The 18,104-nt window shown below is 43.7% G+C and overlaps 1 protein-coding gene across 1 annotated transcript in view; it reads right to left on the bottom strand.

Moving 5' to 3' along the window:
* The window catches only part of MTAP (methylthioadenosine phosphorylase), a 38,025-nt gene that overhangs the window by 16,850 nt on the left and 3,071 nt on the right, over nt 1-18,104 (bottom strand). Inside the window, exons 2-4 of the mRNA XM_029203409.1 lie at nt 12,951-13,037; nt 11,700-11,758; nt 7,328-7,495 (exon numbers count right to left, since the gene is read on the bottom strand). Of these exons, the coding sequence (XP_029059242.1) occupies nt 7,328-7,495; nt 11,700-11,758; nt 12,951-13,037 (314 nt within the window). The remainder of the gene's footprint in view (nt 1-7,327; nt 7,496-11,699; nt 11,759-12,950; nt 13,038-18,104) is intronic.

The following is an 18,104-nucleotide window of genomic DNA, read 5'->3' on the forward strand; positions in this document are numbered from 1 at the left end:
CAACCAGCTTTGAGGGGAGTCAAGCTGGGAGAAGTAAAAATGTTAAGAACTAACCCAGATGAGGGCAGTGGTGACAGATGACAGGGTGGATTCAAGGCACACATGGGCACGACTTAGAGACCGACTGGATGTAGGGGTGACAGATCCACAGCAGTGATCACCCGGTAGATGGCAGTGCGATGGTATTACCAACTTAGCAACTTACCAAGTGGAGCAGAGGGAGCTCGAGACGGGGGAAGGTGTGGGGTTAGAAGACAACCAAGGGGGAAAATTAATGAAGTGTGAATTACAAAGTGTGAGGTGTCTTTGGGACCTTGTCCTGTATCTAGGAGCCAGTGTGGATCTCAAGGTGGAGGCCAGAGCTGGAAGTCCATGTGTCAGGAGTGGTTGAGGTCATAGGGTTTGCAGATGAACCTAATTCAAACCCCACAGGTCCCACTTATTAGCAAATGACCAATATTTCTGAGCTTAAGTTTCCTCAATTTAAACTGAGGAAACGACCCATATATGTGGTAAATAGGGTTAATTGATTTGTGGTACTTGGTAGGAACTCAAACATTGGGAGCTTACAGCATTTTTTAAATAACAGTAAGGATGTAAGGTGAGAAGGTAGTTTGCAGAACAGAGTTAACCTCACACAGGGAACAGTTGCTCCCACTTCAAGGGCAGCAGCAAGATGACAAAGAAGAACAGGGATGCAAGTAACTGGTGAAAGGGAGGGTGAAGGAAGATGGCGAGTTTGTGCCTAATACCATCTGTTTTCTTGTAAAGAGGCAATGTTCTCAACCAAGAGCGAAGGATATGGGCAGGAAGCTGTGAGAGAACAGAAAGGGTTCAAAGTAGCTGCTGACAGGAATGGGAGAAAGAGCTAAACAAAGGCTTCCTGTATAATTCTTTATCATAAACCTCCGTTTCTATTGGTAAGAACAAACCCCGTGCCCAAGAGGCTGAAAGACTGAGAAACTGACATCATTACACACCTCAACCTCTAGGCCTACCTTCCAAGGATGGCTAAGAACTTTGCACTGTAAAACCCTAGGGGAAGCCCAAGGCAGGGCTATGTCTTTGGGAGAGGGAAATAAACTGACATCATCCCTTACCCCTGTGGTTACAGTGGGACTTTCCTGATGAGTAAGTGTGCATCACCAGCCAACGCTCATCCCAACCCCCAACCTCTCCCGATTCTAGCGAGAAAATAATTCTTTTAAGAGGGTGGGCATCAGAACTCTTAGGAATCAATCCAACACCCTCATTTAGCAGATGAGGACACTAAGTGACACAGGAATTCGGGGGCAGAGCCAGGATACAATTTTGGATGTCCTCACTTCCAAGCTGGGGCTTCTTCCACCACATTCTTTTAGTTGAACATAACCAGGGGCCTCAGGCCAGTGTGTTAACAGCATTTTGCAGAAAACACTTGGCATTAGGAATTACATCCTGCCTTTTTTTAAATCTTAATTTTTTGGCCATATTTTTCTCATTGCTAAAAAAACAAAAACCAAAATCCCCCAAACACCTTAAACATTCCTGATAGAGGCCGCTATTAAAAAGAAAGAATCTTATTCTCATCCTTACAGATGTTACCCAGCTTCACCTTGAGATATTTCTGGTAGTGACAGAAGCAGTTTAAGGGACCCTACTAGTATGCATCTTTTTTTTTTTTTTCGCGGTATGTGGGCCTCTCACTGTTGTGGCCTCTCCCGTTGCGGAGCCCAGGCTCCGGACACGCAGGCTCAGTGGCCATGGCTCACGGGCCCAGCCGCTCCACGGCATGTGGGATCTTCCCGGACCGGGGCACGAACCCGTGTCCCCTGCATCGGCAGGCGGACTCTCAACCACTGCGCCACCAGGGAAGCCCTTTTTTTAACTTAATATAATGTGGGCATCTTTCCAAACACTCTGCATATCTAATTGTTCCTTTCATAAATATGGTGAGGGACTTCCCTGTTGGCACACCGTTAAGAATCTGCCTGCCAATGCAGGGGACACAAGTTCAATCCCTGGTCTGGAAGATCCCACACTCTGCAGAGCAGCTAAGCCCATGGGCCACAACTACTGAAGCCTGCGCGCCTAGAGCCTGTGCTCCACAACAAGAGAAGCCACCTCAATGAGAAGCCCACGCGCCGCAACAGAGAGTAGCGCCTGCTCAACACAACTAGAGAAAGCCTGTGCACAGCAACGAAGACCCAACGCAACCAAAAATAAATATATAAATAAAACTAATTCTTTAAAAATAAATAAACAAACAAATAAGGTGAGTTGAATTCCCTTCAATGATGATACTCAGGATTGATGGTGAAAGGAGAAAGGTCATATGTGGAAGTTGCTAGAATCTCCTGCCCATGTGTACCTTCCATGGCATGGAAAGTTACTAGTCTAGGGTGGAAGAGAGGCCATATAATCAGTCCCCACCCCCCACAGACAAATGAAGTTCTAGGAGTATCTAACAACAACTGGGTCGACAATGGAGGGTATGTGCAACAGAAGGAAAACAGGAAGAGACAACAAAATGCCTCATGCTTTGAAAAAAGCATCTACGGGAAACAGTGTTGCTTGCTCTATAATAGCAAAAATCTCATTAGAAATCACTTCTATACTCCACTTTATAATGTATCATCCAAGTCAGGCCTTAAAAGTGGGGTGGGATGCGAGGGATGGTTATGTCTTTACCTGCAAGGCTGAAAAGCAAAAACAAAACAAAACAAAAGCCAAGTAAATGCATAGTTATGCCTCTAAATTTCTAAGTCTTGTCTCAGAATTTGGTTAGTCTTATATGGAGCCCTCACCAAACCACAGGCAGGGAGGATCCAGCTTCATAAAACACCTACCACTGATCCTGCTGGGCTCAAAGGAGGAAGGTGCTTCTACCAGCAGGAAGGGAGGTAACAGCAGAACCACTGAGCAAGTAAAGCCGCTGGCTGTCCCAGCTGCTTCCTGGACAGTGGCAAATAGATACAGGAGATCAGAAGACACAAGGATGCAGGCAGGTATAAAGCACAGTAGAGAAACAATTTGAAAAGCCTTAGTGGAACCCTGAGAGTAGCTAAGCTTTCAGATTTCTGTCTCTGTTTCATGTGCAAAGCCAGATTATGGGGAGGGAATCAACTTGGATTCCCTATGAGGTCTTTTCTCTCCGTCACTCAGACAGTCTTGCTTCCCCACCAGAGACACTGTGAGAGCCAGATGTACCCTGCACAGGCAGAGGTTTGTACCACAGGAGAACTACCCCAAATTATGAATCTTGGGAGTGTCTCCCTTGTAAGATCCTTTTAAAGTAGAAATAGCCTCACAATCCTAAAACAGATGAAAGGTCAGACAGACACATTCTCTCCCCAGTTCACATGGACTGTTTAATAATGGGCAAGAAGCAGAACAAGCCCCATTCTTAACCATGTTTTATCATGAATTGCCAAATGACTTATGGCTCTGATGGTGGGGACCTCCACCAAGTAGAAGAAAGGGATTAATCAAACCCAGTGGGCTTCCCTGGTGGCGCAGTGGTTGAGAGTCCACCTGCTGATGCAGGGGACACGGGTTCGTGCCCCGGGCCGGGAAGATCCCACATGCCACGGAGCGGCTGGGCCCGTGAGCCATGGCCGCTGAGCCTGTGCGTCTGAAGCCTGTGCTCCGAAATGGGAGAGGCCACAACAGTGAGAAGCCCGCGTACTGCAAAAAAACACAAAACAACAACAACAACAAAACCAAAAATCCCCCAGTATATCAGGAGGCCCAAAGCAGGCACTGAGGACACTTACTGTGGGCGAGCCTCTTACAAATTCTTGGTATAAATTACTATTTAAAATTTTTGGTTTGTGAAGAATATTGCACATGGGATCCAGGATAAGGGAAGAGTCAGGAAACCTGTCACTGTGCAACACACATGGGAAAATGACCAGAAAACACATTCTTTCAGCATTTAAGTTCTAGATCCACATACATTTTCCTTTCTACAGCAGCCCTAATCACAAATGAAAGATTACTTTCACTTTAAATATTAGCAAAGGTTATTTCCTTGCATGTTTGAGAAACAGATGAAAGGACTGAGTACACACACCCAAAAATACTGGAACCAACTCCTCTCCCCACCTGTCTGCTGTCCTGATTTCTCCAGGTCAGCCACACCCAGGATTCCCCTTTTCTCATGCCGAGGCTTTCAAGTTTTCACAGGTTGGAATGTAGCATGAGCAAACCCAAAGATTTTCAGAAGAGAATGATCTTATTTTCCTAAAAGAGCTTTCAGCCTGTCAGACACCTTCAAGGGTATTTTTCATTTTTAGCTTATAGGCATCTAATGATTTTAAAAACAACCATAAAAATCAAAGCTACCTGTCACTCTTAAATCTTAATGACTTCTAAGTTATGCATGGCATGGTTGACAAGCCAGGTTGGTGTTTTTTCCCCCTATGCTGAGCACTGAGGGCAAAGAAAGCAAGATGCTCTAGTTCTGCCATCTATTAAAAAAGAATAGCCATACTATTCCATTTTGATTCTTTATCACAAATGTATGTCAGGGAGATTAAAACAGTCCCTCTAGTCTTGGAAGACACTTTAGGATGAGGATATTTTTTCTAAGATGATGTGCTGGCAAAGTTATAGCAGTAGTAAGCAAAAATGTGTTTCCAGATCAATCCCTGGAGAAGAACCCATGGACAGTGCAAGGAAAAGGAGCTTAAGTGACAGAATTCAACCTGTAATTTTGAAGAGAGGACCATGGCCCACATAGGTAAAGTGATCTGCCTGAGGCCAAACAGAGCCAAGATGACCCTTCTAGAGTTCAGTGCTCCTGCCCCCACAGCTCTAATCCTCTGTGCACCTCTGCAGGATGGTGCAGTCCTATCAAATATTCTGGGGCTGTGGTTACAGCTATGGGCACTGAGGCTGTAAACAGCAGAGCCTGCAGCTCACCATTCATGCCTGATGACAGGACTAAGTGGAGGTTCAGACGCCTGCCTTAACACACCAGGATTTACTTTGTTAAAATAAAAAAGTGCTGTCAGTACAACACATGTAGGGCATTTCTCACAAGGCAAAAAGTTCTGATTCTCCTCTCCTGTAAGACATTCTCAAGCCTGGGTAACAGAAACCACATAGCTCAAACAGCAGCAGTAACACTTAGAAGATGCTCTCCAATAGCAAAATAATGCAAGGCACATATGTAATTTAAAATGTTCTAGCACCCACATCAAAACAGTATAAGAGGAACAGGTAAAATGAGTTTTAGTACCTTATGTAACTTAATATATCAAAAATGTTATTGTTGCAATGTATAATTGATACAAAATTTGAGATTTCATTCTAAATGTTACTTACTTAGGGGATCCTCCTTTCAACAGACCTTTTTTTCTGTTTTTACCAAGTGATGTTAACTGGCAGACATACTCCAGCCCAGACTCACAGTAAAGGCATTTATTGGGTAGGTACCACAGGCTAGACCCATAAAAGGCACTCGCTAGGGACTCAGAACTCCCAAGGCAAGACTAAGGAGGCAGGTTATAGACATGGCACATAGAAGAAAACAGACACCGGAAGATTTTAAGGTCACACAGCTAATAAGTGCCAAGGCAGAAAGAAACCAGATCTGATGGCAACGCCTGTTCTCTTTCTATTCTCTTTGTGCCCCACCTGCTTTCTTGAGAGCCAGTATGTGAAACATTTACATTTACTACATGTGAGACAAAGATCTGGGAAATGCAACAGTGTACAGTTACACCACGTAAGTAACAAATTAATCCCAGGCTTAGTATCCAAGCCAAACTTTTCCTTCCAGTACCATCTACCATACTTTATAAATCCACATCATTCTAGAGTTTTGTGCACTGCATTATTAAAAAAACCACATTGCACCCATTTTCTTAGGTCATTACCCCCAAACACATGTCTTTGACGGCCATAGAGATTTTGATCAGGATGTCCCCTAAACACAAACTCCAGCCTCCCTCTCCCTTCGAACAATCATGTTCATTCAGTCACTCAAAAAATACTGACTGAGCAACCACAGGCCAGGTAGTATTGTGGGTGTTGGGGATAAAGTGGCCAACAGGACATATGGGGTCCATGCCCTCACACGGTTTACATTCTAGAGGGGAAGATGAAAAACATATAGTGTCAGGTGCAGAAAAATGATAGGAAAAATGAAAGGGGAGGGGCACGTAATGATTTTAGTCTATCCTCATTATTTATTAGGTTGAACCACATGAAATTACTGATATTCAACCATTTCTAGCTTACAGAACAGGCAATTTCATTTGGTTCAAGCTAATAGCTTCATTTCATCAGGTAACATTCAATGCTTCTGATGGACTAGGGAATATTTAAATACCTGAAAAGCAGAAGACACACAGAACAGGACTGAATAAACCTTCCTTCCATAACAGTCAAGGTAGGAGAGGCGTTGGGTACAGCGAGCCCAGAGTTAACAGACTGGAAGAGTAGGATGGACTGAGGTGATGGTCAGGGTGAATGGATGGGGGACGCTGATAGGAGATACCAAGTGGTTTACCCTCTGTGGTACTTCTCCCCACCACTCTGGCTCAAGTAGCAGACTGCAGTTACCTGTCTCCATCCAGAGCATTCTGGGAAGTGGTTACTTCCCCCAGGAATGGGAGGTGGGGGCAGCAGGAGGATGGGATCCCTAGGAGACCACCCCTTTTCTTATGACTTCTTCAACTACTTCTAAATGCAGAGAAAGCCCAGGATCTTGGCAGTCCATTATTGTTCAATATTTTGGTAAAGGAACATTATAGATTCCTTGTGCAATTAAGTAACAGAAAATCCCTAGCTCAGGAACCAACTATTGATCTTAACATCACGAAAAGACAACCAGACATTACGTGCCTCCTGATATGATGCAGAAAGATTCTCACCAAGAATTCAAACCTGGTTCCGATCAGGCCTCCGGAGTTAAGCACTGGTTTACGGTAAACAGAGGGAACAGGGGAAGACACTAAATGAGACTTAAGGATGCAATCAGTAAAATCCAGCATGTGGGGAGACTATAGGACAAAAAAGAAAAAAGGCCTTCTCTGGACCCTCATTTCAACAAACCAACTACAAAAAAAAAGTCTGTGGGACAATAGGGAAAAAGAGAACACTGCCTAGACCTCTAATACTAAGGAAATATTAAGTAATTTGTTTTTTAAAAAGTTCTTTTAAAGTTACAAACTGATAAATGTTGAAGCTGGGAATTAGGAACTTGAGAGTTCATGATGATTCTTCTATTTTGTATCTGTGGGCCTGTGTCCCCTTTCCCACAAGTCCCCACACATTGTCCAGTTGAGCTGAGAACGATTGTACAGGAGGAGCCTGAGCATTTTAGACGACTGCTCACCTGTCAATGAACTGATCAATAATGACGATATCGCCAGGCTGAATCTCTTCCTTCAAGGAACCGCAAGCTGTGGTCACTATGACATGTGTACAGCCCTCCTCCTTCAGAGCCCAGATGTTCGCCTGATAGTTGACTTTTGAAGGCATGATGGTATGCTGCCTCCCATGCCTAAGGAAAGAGAGTAAATATATTAAATATGGTAGAGGAGTGAGCAGGGCATTTTTTTTTTTTTTTTTTTTTTTGCAGTACGCGGGCCTCTCACTGCTGTGGCCTCTCCCGTTGCGGAGCACAGGCTCCGGACGCGCAGGCTCAGCGGCCATGGCTCACGGGCCCAGCCGCTCCGCGGCATGTGGGCACGAACCCGTGTCCCCTGCATCGGCAGGCGGACTCTCAACCACTGCGCCACCAGGGAAGCCCGAGCAGGGCATTTTTAATACTCTTGGAAAAGAAAACTCATTTACAGCAGTGCCTTCCAGCCCTTCCCACCAAAATGCTTTCCTTGGCAGAGGAAGAGTGAGAACAGGCCAGGCAATAACCAGCCTACTTTAAGTATAAACTATGTGGTTTTAAAGTGCAGACTCGGGACCTCCCTGGTGGTGCAGTGATTAAGAATCTGCCTGCCAGTGCAGGGGACATGGGTTCGAGCCCTGGTCCGGGAAGACCCCACATGCCGCGGAGCAACTAAGCCCATGCGCCACAACTACTGACCCTGCTCTCTACAGCCCAAGAGCCAAAACTACCGAGCCCACGCGCCTAGACCCCGTGCTCCGCAACAAGAGAAGCCACTGCAATGAGAAGCCCGTGCACCACAATGAAGAGTAGCCCCTGCTCGCCGCAACTAGAGAAAGCCTGCACGCAGCAACGGAGACCCAACACAGCCGAAAATAAAAATAAATAAAGTGCAGATTCAATGTACATTTCATAGTTTACTTTCCTATCAAGAGTAGGTAAGAGCTTACTTAGAATTCACTCTCCAGGAAAATATGCCATGTCTATCCTGTGGGGCGCCAACACCCCAGAATCTGAGGCATCTGGTCTCTCATAAGCCATGACACAGAAAACAAGAGGTGCCAAGGAAGAAACACCCAAAATAGAAACTCAAGTTTCCAGTCTAATCTCTCTATTCTTTTCTGCCTGATCACCCAAAGAAATTAATGAAACATTTAAAATATTAGATTTCCCAGTTGTTTATGTTGACATCAGCAGGTATGGTCCAAGAATGGATCACCTCACTCATCATTACTGTTATGGGCTGAATTATGTCCCCTCCAAATTCTTAGGCTGAAATCCGAACCCCCAGTACATCAGAATGTGACCATATCTGGAGACAGGGTCTTTAGTGAGGTAATTAAGTTAAAATGAAGTCATTAGAGTGGGTCCTAATCCAACACGAATGGCGTCCTTATAAAAAGACACAGACATACACAGAGAAGAACATGTGAAGATACAGGGAGAAGACAGTCAGGTACAAGCCAAAGAGAGGGGCCCGGAACAGATCCTTCCCTCCCAACCTCAGAAGGAACCAACCCTGCTGACCCCTTGATCTCCGACCTCTACCCTCCAGAACTGTGAGGAAACAAATTTCTGTTGCCACTCAGTCTGTGGCACCTTGTTATGGCAGCCCCAGCACACTTAACACAACCGCTAATGATTTCGTGTCACGCTTCAAACAAAATACAAACACTCTGCCATGGCGCTCATATCATCTGGGCCCAGCCTACAAACAGCAACGTCAGTCCTTACCTTTATCCCTTCCCACCGGGGCTCAGCCTCACTGGCCTCGCTGCTTAGCTCCCACATCACCTCCCCAGAGGAGTGCTTTCCACGACCACTGCATCTCCATCACATCACTACCCCCGACCTTATTTTTCTTTCTGGCACCTATTGGCCACTCAAACTATATATTTCCTTCTCGGTGTCCATCCTTCCCACTAGCATCAGCCCTGAGACGGTGAGGCCCTTATCTGTCTTCCCTGCTGGTACCTAGAACTGGACTTGCCATATGAGTAGTTCAATCTGTTGGATGAAAAACTGAGTACTTACACACACACTCTTTCCCCCTATCTCTCTCACACACCCACACACACACACCCAGTGTGCCAGGAAACAGCCAGTAACGGGAACTTGATTTCTAAAATTATTTTTAAAACTTCACACGTTAGAGGGTATATTTATAAGCAGTATTTCACAGAGAGTTAAAATTATCCTGAGCTGTTTGAAAAAGTACGAACATCACAGGTAATGTTCTGCCACAGGAAGGCTAAGTGTCAAGAGACCAGTGGTCTTCACATGTGATAATATAGGAACAGGCTTTCAAGGAAGTAACAACACACAAAAATCTCACTTTGTACGATAATGATTAAAAGTTTGGGCTTTGAAGTAAAACTGCCTGGGTTCAAATCCTAGGTCTGCCACTTACTAGCTGTGTGACCTCATCAAAATCACTCAGCTTTCTCAGCCCCCAATTTTTTTTTTGGATCTGTAAAATGGATAATAAAAAACCCTGCACCACAGGGTTGCTATCCAATATCCCTTGTATCATTCCATATTGATATTTTGAAATAAACTTTAATGTCTCTTCACCAACAACAGAATTAAGAATATGGAAATAATTTGTACATAATTGCAGACAAGCATTAGCATATGAGGGTTTTTACCCCAAGGTCATAAACGACCTCTCAGAAGGTAGAAGTCCATGAATGCCCAGAAAGTATGGTAGTCCCCGCTTATCCACAGGAAATGCGTTACAAGACCCCTCTGTGGCTGCTTGAAACTGCGTATAGTACTGACCTCTATATATGCTATGTTTTTTTCCTATACTAACAGGTGGGTAGTGTACACAGTGTGGATATGCTGGACAAAGGGATGATTCCTGACCCGAGCAGAGGGGGTGGGATGGCACAAGATTTAAAACTTATGAATTGTTTATTTCTAGACTTTTCCATTTAATACTTTTGGACCACAGTTGACTATGGGTAACTGAAACTGTGGATAAGAGGGGACTACTGTACATGCATTTTTTCTAAGGCTGGTCTCCAAATCTCTGATTAGATTTTCAAAAGAAATTCACATATCAAAAGGAGTTAAGAACCACTGCATGAAGTGGTTCACAGTCCGACACACTTCATTTCAGCTGGCAAGAGTATAAAACCTTCACCATGGGGCTACAACACGAACCATTTTCTCTTACAGTCTGGAAAAAATTAAGCGTTTCTCCAGCAATGACCACAGACCAACAAAGAAGGTTGCCTGAAATCAACCCTATGCGACCATCTAGAACTAAAATTTAGTTTTACTGGACTCAGCAAAGCCACTTCCGTTTCAAAAATGCAGTGTGGCAGACAGACCCTAGGGTGGTCTTCATTTTCATGCTCTGAATAATTCCTTCCTTCTCGACTGTGGGCGGACCTGAGATGCTTCCAACCAACAGAACACAGCGGAAGGTGCTGGGAGTCACTCCCATGATCAGGCCCCAGCCTGCCAGCATGCAGTACCTGGCCCTCCTGCTGGCCTTGCAGCAGCAAGCTGCTGTCTTGTGAACTGCCCACGGGGAGGGCCACAAAGCAGGGAACATGGACAGCCTCTAGGAGCTGACGGCCTCAGTCCTTCAACCCTGAGGAACTGAGTTCTGCCAACTCCTACATGAGCTTGAACGAGGACCTGGAGCTCCAGATAAGAACAAGCACTTAAATATACCCATGTGACACAATATATACTTGTGTGACCCTGAAGAGGACCCAGATGAGCTGTGCCCACACTCAGGTTACCTGGAAACTGTGGGATAATGTATGCTATTTCAGTCTGCTAAATTTGTGGTCATTTGTTATGCAGCAATAGAAAGCTAATACATGCAGTCTGACTAATTTCTAACTGTGAAAAAATGACTTGCTCTTCTCTTTAGGGAACAGCACGAGCCTTGTCAAGGCAATAAGGGTGTAGACACCACCGAGAACCCACTTCAGTGACCCGAAACCCACTCCCCACACATCTAGAACTATTACTACACAAGGGGTCATGAATGAAGCAGTTTTTCTTGATCTTGTTAACTAGAAGATAAAAGACAGAAAAGAACAAAAGAAAACATTTCCTCTTGCAGCTAGAACTGAAAGCAGAGCTTCAAGTTTAGTCAAATCGTTGCATCACTCATTGGATTGTTCTAAACATTTTCTCAACCTAAGGGGGGATAGGCAAGATCTTTAATCTCCAAAGTCAGTAAAACCTACCCTGAAACTGTAAGCGATAAAGATGACTCAGATGCTATGGCTCCACCAACACATTAAAAACTCATACCTGCATCATTACTCTTTTCACAATTTAAGTTAAATTTAAAATGTTCTTTAGTAGTAACATTCAAAAGCTTGAAATACGTTACCTTGCAAGGAGGACGCAATCAACATTCTTTATTTTCCCCAAAATTAAGGCATCAGAAGGCTGCACACAGTGAAAAATGGTTACAAGTCAGTGATTTAAAAACACATATAGAAACAATCAAAAAGCTGCCATTTCAATTGTTCATCTGTAGTAGGATTCATAGAAACTTGGGGTCTGAGGGTATATTTCAAAGAAGTAAAAGAGTCTAGATTTGATGGATCAACTTAGTCACTCAATATTTACTGAACCCTCTCTACCAGTACAGAGATTCGTAAGACTTAGAAGCATGCGTGGGTAGGTACCATTTAGTAAGATCTATTTGTAGCAAGCACCCCTGGGGACTCTGACGCCACACTGATCATACACAGATGTGTCAAGGCTATTTAGCAGGTTCAAGAACAGGTGTGAGAGTGGAATGCAAAAGGAATAGGAGGCCCCTATCAGGGAATTTAAGAACTCAGCACTGGAACCGTTTGCTGTGTTAACCAGGTCTAAGAAGGCCACAAGATGACCTCAGGTAATGGAGGAAAAAGTCTGAGAACCTAGGAGGTTAAGAAAACATGAGGCTAAGAAGTGAACAAGCTGACAGCAGGACTTGGAGGATACCGGATCAAATCTAAGGACTTGGCTGAAAAGGAGGGTTTGGTTGGGATTGCCAAATACAGGGATCTTCATAGGAGGATCAGAGGAACCACAGTATTTGGAAGTAGCCCTATGGAGTTAGGAGAAGGCAGACACCCTCACCCTAGCTGGGAGAACTAAACAGCCTCACTTTTAATAGAAAAGGAGGAGTGTTTTATTTCCAATTCAGTTATGCAGTTGTGTTCTCATTCCCCCAAAATCCCCCTTTGGGCCAGGGCTTACTAAGAAAAGGCCATTAGATATTTCCTCCCATTTGTTAAAGACTGTGGTATGACCGATAGGCCCCAAATTAGAAGCTGATTTGAATGCAGTGATCTGGAGAGTACAGTTCCTGTGTTTGAAATGAGCATCTGGCTTCTAGGGATATAATTAAGAAATTATTTGTACACATTTAAAAGCCATGTTCTCAGTAGTCAAGTCCAAGGCAATCTAAGGGATACTGTCTCAGTTGGCAGAGCCCAGTAACAGAAACTCCTGGCCTCTCTCAGCCTGGGGCAGGCAGCCCTGTGCTGCCAAGACAAAAGCAATTTAAAAAAATTTTTTAACTTAAAAATCAAGCCAGCAAGGAGAAAGAAAAAAGCTAGTATGTCTCCACTAACTGGATATTAACCTTGCCAAATGGAGTGTCCACATATTTTTCGGTTCTTCCTTCTAAGATTTCTGGATCATCCAGGCCTGTCCCACCAATTATTCCAATCTGAAGGAGACAATAAAAAGATATCACATTTGATCAGTTTGCAGTAGAAACAAAATCATTATTTTAAGCAAATTCGTTTATCCATACTCATACGCTCTTCTCCATTCCTGGTAAGCCCTAGTTATCTTAAAAATCTGAACATTCCTGAAAAGCAATCATTTATTCAGCAAACATTCGAAAGCCTTCTATATTCCAGAAATAACCAAAGCATGAGTCACCTTTTCGGACTAAATCACATTTTTGCTGACTATCTAAATAACAAATTAGCATGGAAACGTACTTCAACTAGTTTAAATCATAAAGCCAAACCTAAAAATAGGTAAATATGGTTGGAGAAAGTACTTTCTAACCAATTTTATTATCTCTACTAAATGCGTGATGGAATAAATGTTCAAAAAACAACTAGGATAGAAAATATTCAGCATTTCCATTTGGTAAGGATTTCTCCTCATTACTGCACTTGATAAAGAAACGAGAGATTTTCTTTCCTATGCCACTAAAATCAGAGCTGTAAGGGATCACAGATAGAGGAATCTGGAATAGCATGAAAAGTTAGCCTCTATATTTATGAACTCCAACTGTCATTCATATACATGTAAATGTAAGTAATTCAAAGGTCTGTAGTTCCAAATTATTTTCAAGTGTCTTATTGCATTTTCCAGACATTAACTTAATTGTCCTCGTCTTCAGGAAGTAATCTGAGTCTAAAAACCCTGATATTACCCTATAGAGTTAATCTAATTTGATGATTAAGACACCTGAACAAAAACAATTACAAAGGTAACTAAATATATTAACTAAACTGTTAACTAAAAATGAAATAACTGAAATCATTAGGAAGGTTTCCCTGGGTTGATACTTCCTAAAGGAAAAATACTATTTAAATTGTCAGCAACAGGCTACAGAGATGAACTAGAAACCTAATAAAAAGTCACCTGAGCATTTTTTTTTCAATGAACAGCTTTAAATCTATTGTCACTTGAGTAAAATTTCTACTCAGCGGAAGTAGCTCCTTGAGAACAAAACTCCAAAGTTAAAAATTAACTGAACATCTGAATTAAATAATTTTGAGATCAGGTTACACAGTTGATTTATACTAGTATGTGGGAAAATAGTTACCTCTCTGGCCCTATTTCCTAGAAAAATAAATCAACAAAATAAGAAAAAGGGCGATTGAGTAAGATTTTTACAAAGAAATGCAGGTTACATGATTTAGTACTTGGAAAGCATCCCACGACTTCCTCAAGGGGCTAAACCAGTTTTTGAAGTTGCTGCCACCTTGTGGTACATTGTTGAAACCACAGCAGGTTACATATTCTACAGCAAGTCAACATTTTTCTTTGTTACAACTTAACATTGTAGGTAAAGACTAATCAATACAGGACTGCAGTTTTCAAATCAACAGAAGTGTTCACTTAAGTCAGTGGGTTTAAATTCATTTCAGTTCAGTAGAAATTTTTAAAATCGCACTATTTTATGAAATCCTGACCCATCCTCTAGCTGGTGTCTTTATTTTATCATTTCACGTAAGGCCGAAGCACCACAGATCATAGTTGGGATGGGGTAGGGGGTGCAATGAACTGTCCAGCCCATGTCATCACCTCAGACCGCCGAAATGAGTTGCTGACTTTGAAATTACTCTCAGCCTACCCTCTGGGGACTCTACTACTCATGGAAACGTCTGGTGTTTTTGCTTCCTTTTTTTAAAAAAATACTACCACTCTGACTTGGCTGTTTCTGGCCGTTCCCCTGGGCCATGGCATCTCGCATTCTGGATCTAACACTGGACTCAGACTCGTATATACAAAACAAACCAGACTTGGTTTTGAAACCACCCTCTGTTTAGGCAAGCCAGCCCAGCCTCACAGCAGTGAATAAGAAATGCCAGTTGGGGTCTTGCTGAAGTTCAGTGCCCTGGAGCCCACCCTCAGCAGCCCCAAACTTCAGCCCAAACCACTCTGGCTGCATGATGACCATGCACTGGGTAGCCGCTAACTCAGCCCTCAGTGAGGAATATTTAGTACTGGGTGTGAAAACAAGAGCCGTTACAGCTCATCAGAAAGGCCAGGATGTGTTCTCTGGCACTGGAGTTATCTGCAGGAGAGCCCGTCCAGTCAAACTGGCTCAAGTTGTTTCTCAAAACCCATATCTTGGAAGGGACACAGGACAAGTGTAGCAACTGAGTACAGCCACACCAGGGAACTCAATCCCTAACCTTTTTCTTGCTGCAGACGGAGGCCAGCAGTGCCAAGATATGGCAATGTCGCCACCTGCTGGCTCCATGGTAAAGTATAACTATGGGACGAAACTCCCAAGCACCAGTGGCCTGTCATTCCCCTCCAGCCTCTAAATTCAAATGGTCAACTCAGTACCTGCCTTGATAAAGTAACTGTGTCTTTGCATTTACATGTCACAGGCACTGTGGCCAAGTTCTCCAGGGGCCTTACCTCATTTAATTTTCACAACCACCCTGTAAGATGGGCCCTATAGTGTAACACCCATTTTATAAAAGAGGAAAGAGAAACACAAAACTTAAAAGAAATTTGTCCAAAGAGCAAATTATAAAGAGCAAAGCTGGGATTGGAACCCAGGTCTTTCATACTCAACCACTATGATGTCCTACCTCCCAGTATCCCCTGGAATCCTTGATAAACACCACAACCTATTAGAAATTTGTCTCCATGTTATGAAGAAACTGGTCCTCAGAGTTCAAGTTCTGGACCAAGGTCACAGAGCAAGCATGGAAACAGCAACTCTGGGCACCTGAGTGAACCACCTTGGAAGGGAGGGGGCTGTCCATGCATGATCTCATGCATACTTACCAGGCTTCCTAGGCCAGAGGCATCGCCCTCAGTCCAAGCAGTCCTAGGAATGCTTAGGAAAAGTGTTCAAGGTCTGAGATGGAATTTCTGGGCCAATTCTGCCCAGCCAGGACTTCTTCACTACACAAGATAAAGTTCTGAAATAAGGACCCCCTGGTCCATCAAGGCCATTGCTAGATTTTAACAGCAAGTTGATTCATCCCACACTTTTCCACTTGCAGACCACCAAGTCAAACTCCTCAAAAAGAAGAGATGGTTTGACTTCCTCTCTGAGACTGTGTAAGCATTTTATCTAAATGTTGGCTTACCCAGCCAGAATGGTTACTTCCAACGATGCCAAAAGGGTTCACACCAACCCCTACCCTATGTCCACTTCCCCTGGTACCAGCCACAGGAGATTTCACATACCCCACTTGGTTTCAACAGCCATTCACCATCACTTTATACTACATGGAGGAACCTAGCACCCCATGAAGTGGAGAATTTCATTCTTTTCTTATGGCTAATATTCCATTGTGTATATATACACCACTTCTTTATCCTTTCGTCTGCTCATGGGCACTTAGGTTACTTCCATCAACATTTGTTATTTGTAGACTTTTTGATGATAGCCATTTTGACAGGTGTGAGATGATCTCATTGTGGTCTTGATTTGCCTTTCTTTGATGATTAGCCATCATCAAAGGGCAGGATTTGACTGTTTTTGGAAATAGGGTCTTTGAGGAGGTAATTAAAATTAAATGAGGTCTTGGTGGGGGGAGTGCTAATCCAAAATAACTTCAGGTTCAGAACATCTGTAGTTTTTAATTTAACCAACCTGTCCTTGCAAAGTCAAGATATTATTCTAATGGGCAGACACCCTCTTTGAATATACAGTTCACTTCCCGAAGTGGTCAGTGACTTTTTGAGGAGGATTTTCCTCAAAGCTTACTGTACTCTGTAGCACTCTCCTTCACTTGTGGAAGAACATAGGATTCTTCCTGGTGCTCCTCCTGGGTCAGCTGCTGGATACTAGAATCCCCAGGGGAGCTTTCAGTACCAAAGCCCAGGTCCCAGATTCCAGATATTCTAATTGAGCAAGACAGAGTTGTTATTGTTCTTAAAGCTCCTCAGGTGGTTCTAATGTGTAGCCATAATTGAGCACCCTTGCTCTAGGGCCCAGATCATCAATTTCTAAAATCTGGGCTAGCTGAGCATCATAGGCTGAATAATGGCTCCTGCAAGAGAGCCTGTCAGCATTCTAATTACGAGAACCTGTGCATGTTACCTGTGTGATTAATGATTTTGAGATGGGGGCATGATTCTGGATTATCTGGGTGGACCCTAAATGTAATCACAAGGGTCCTTTTAATAAGGTCGAATGAGGAAGAAGGCGATGTGATGATGGAAGCAGGGGGAGAAAAGGCGATGTAATGTAGGGCCCAGAGCCAAGGAACGCTGGTGATCTCTAGAAGCCGGAAAAAGCAAGGAAACATTCTCCCTTAGATCCTCCAAGAGGACCTGCCCTACTGACATCTTGATTTTAGCTCCATAGGACTCATTCTGGACTTGTGACTGCTAGAATTGTTAAGCGACTACACCTGTGTTGTTCTATGCCATCCAGTTTGTGGTGGTTGTGAGAGCAGCCAAGGAAACTAGTTCACTAAGAAACACCTGAGGAACTTGTTAAAAATGCAGATGCCCAGCCTTTTCAAAGCTCCATGGCCAATGGTTATCACATTTTAGCGGGTACCTGAATATACTGAGGCTCTTGAAAATCCAATTTGCTGCCCACCTCCCTATTTCAGATTCAGCAGGATTGGGGAAGGGCCCAAGAATTTGCATTTCTAACAAATTCCCAGGAGGGTGCAGATGCAGCACAGGCTTTGAGAACTACTGCTTTAGATGCTTTTGAGGCACAGACTAGAATACCATGATTATAATCACAATCAAAAAACCTTCCTCAGGGATTTCCCTGGTGGTGCAGGGGATAGGAATCCGCCTGCCAATGCAGGGGACACGGGTTCAATCCCTGGTCTGGGAAGATCCCACATGCCGCGGGGCAACTAAGCCTATGCGCCACAACTACTGAGCCTGAGCTCTAGAGCGCATGAGCCACAACTACTGAGCCCACGTGCCACAACTACTGAAACCTGTGTGCCTAGAGCCCGTGCCTCACAAGAGGAGCCACCTCAAGATGAAGCCCGCGCACCACAATAAAGACCCAAAGCAGACACACACACACACACACACACACACACACACA

This window comes from Monodon monoceros, unplaced genomic scaffold, assembly GCF_005190385.1.
Source record: "Monodon monoceros isolate NGI ecotype Baffin Bay Population unplaced genomic scaffold, NGI_Narwhal_1 Super_Scaffold_5, whole genome shotgun sequence".
Lineage (NCBI taxonomy): Eukaryota > Metazoa > Chordata > Mammalia > Artiodactyla > Monodontidae > Monodon > Monodon monoceros.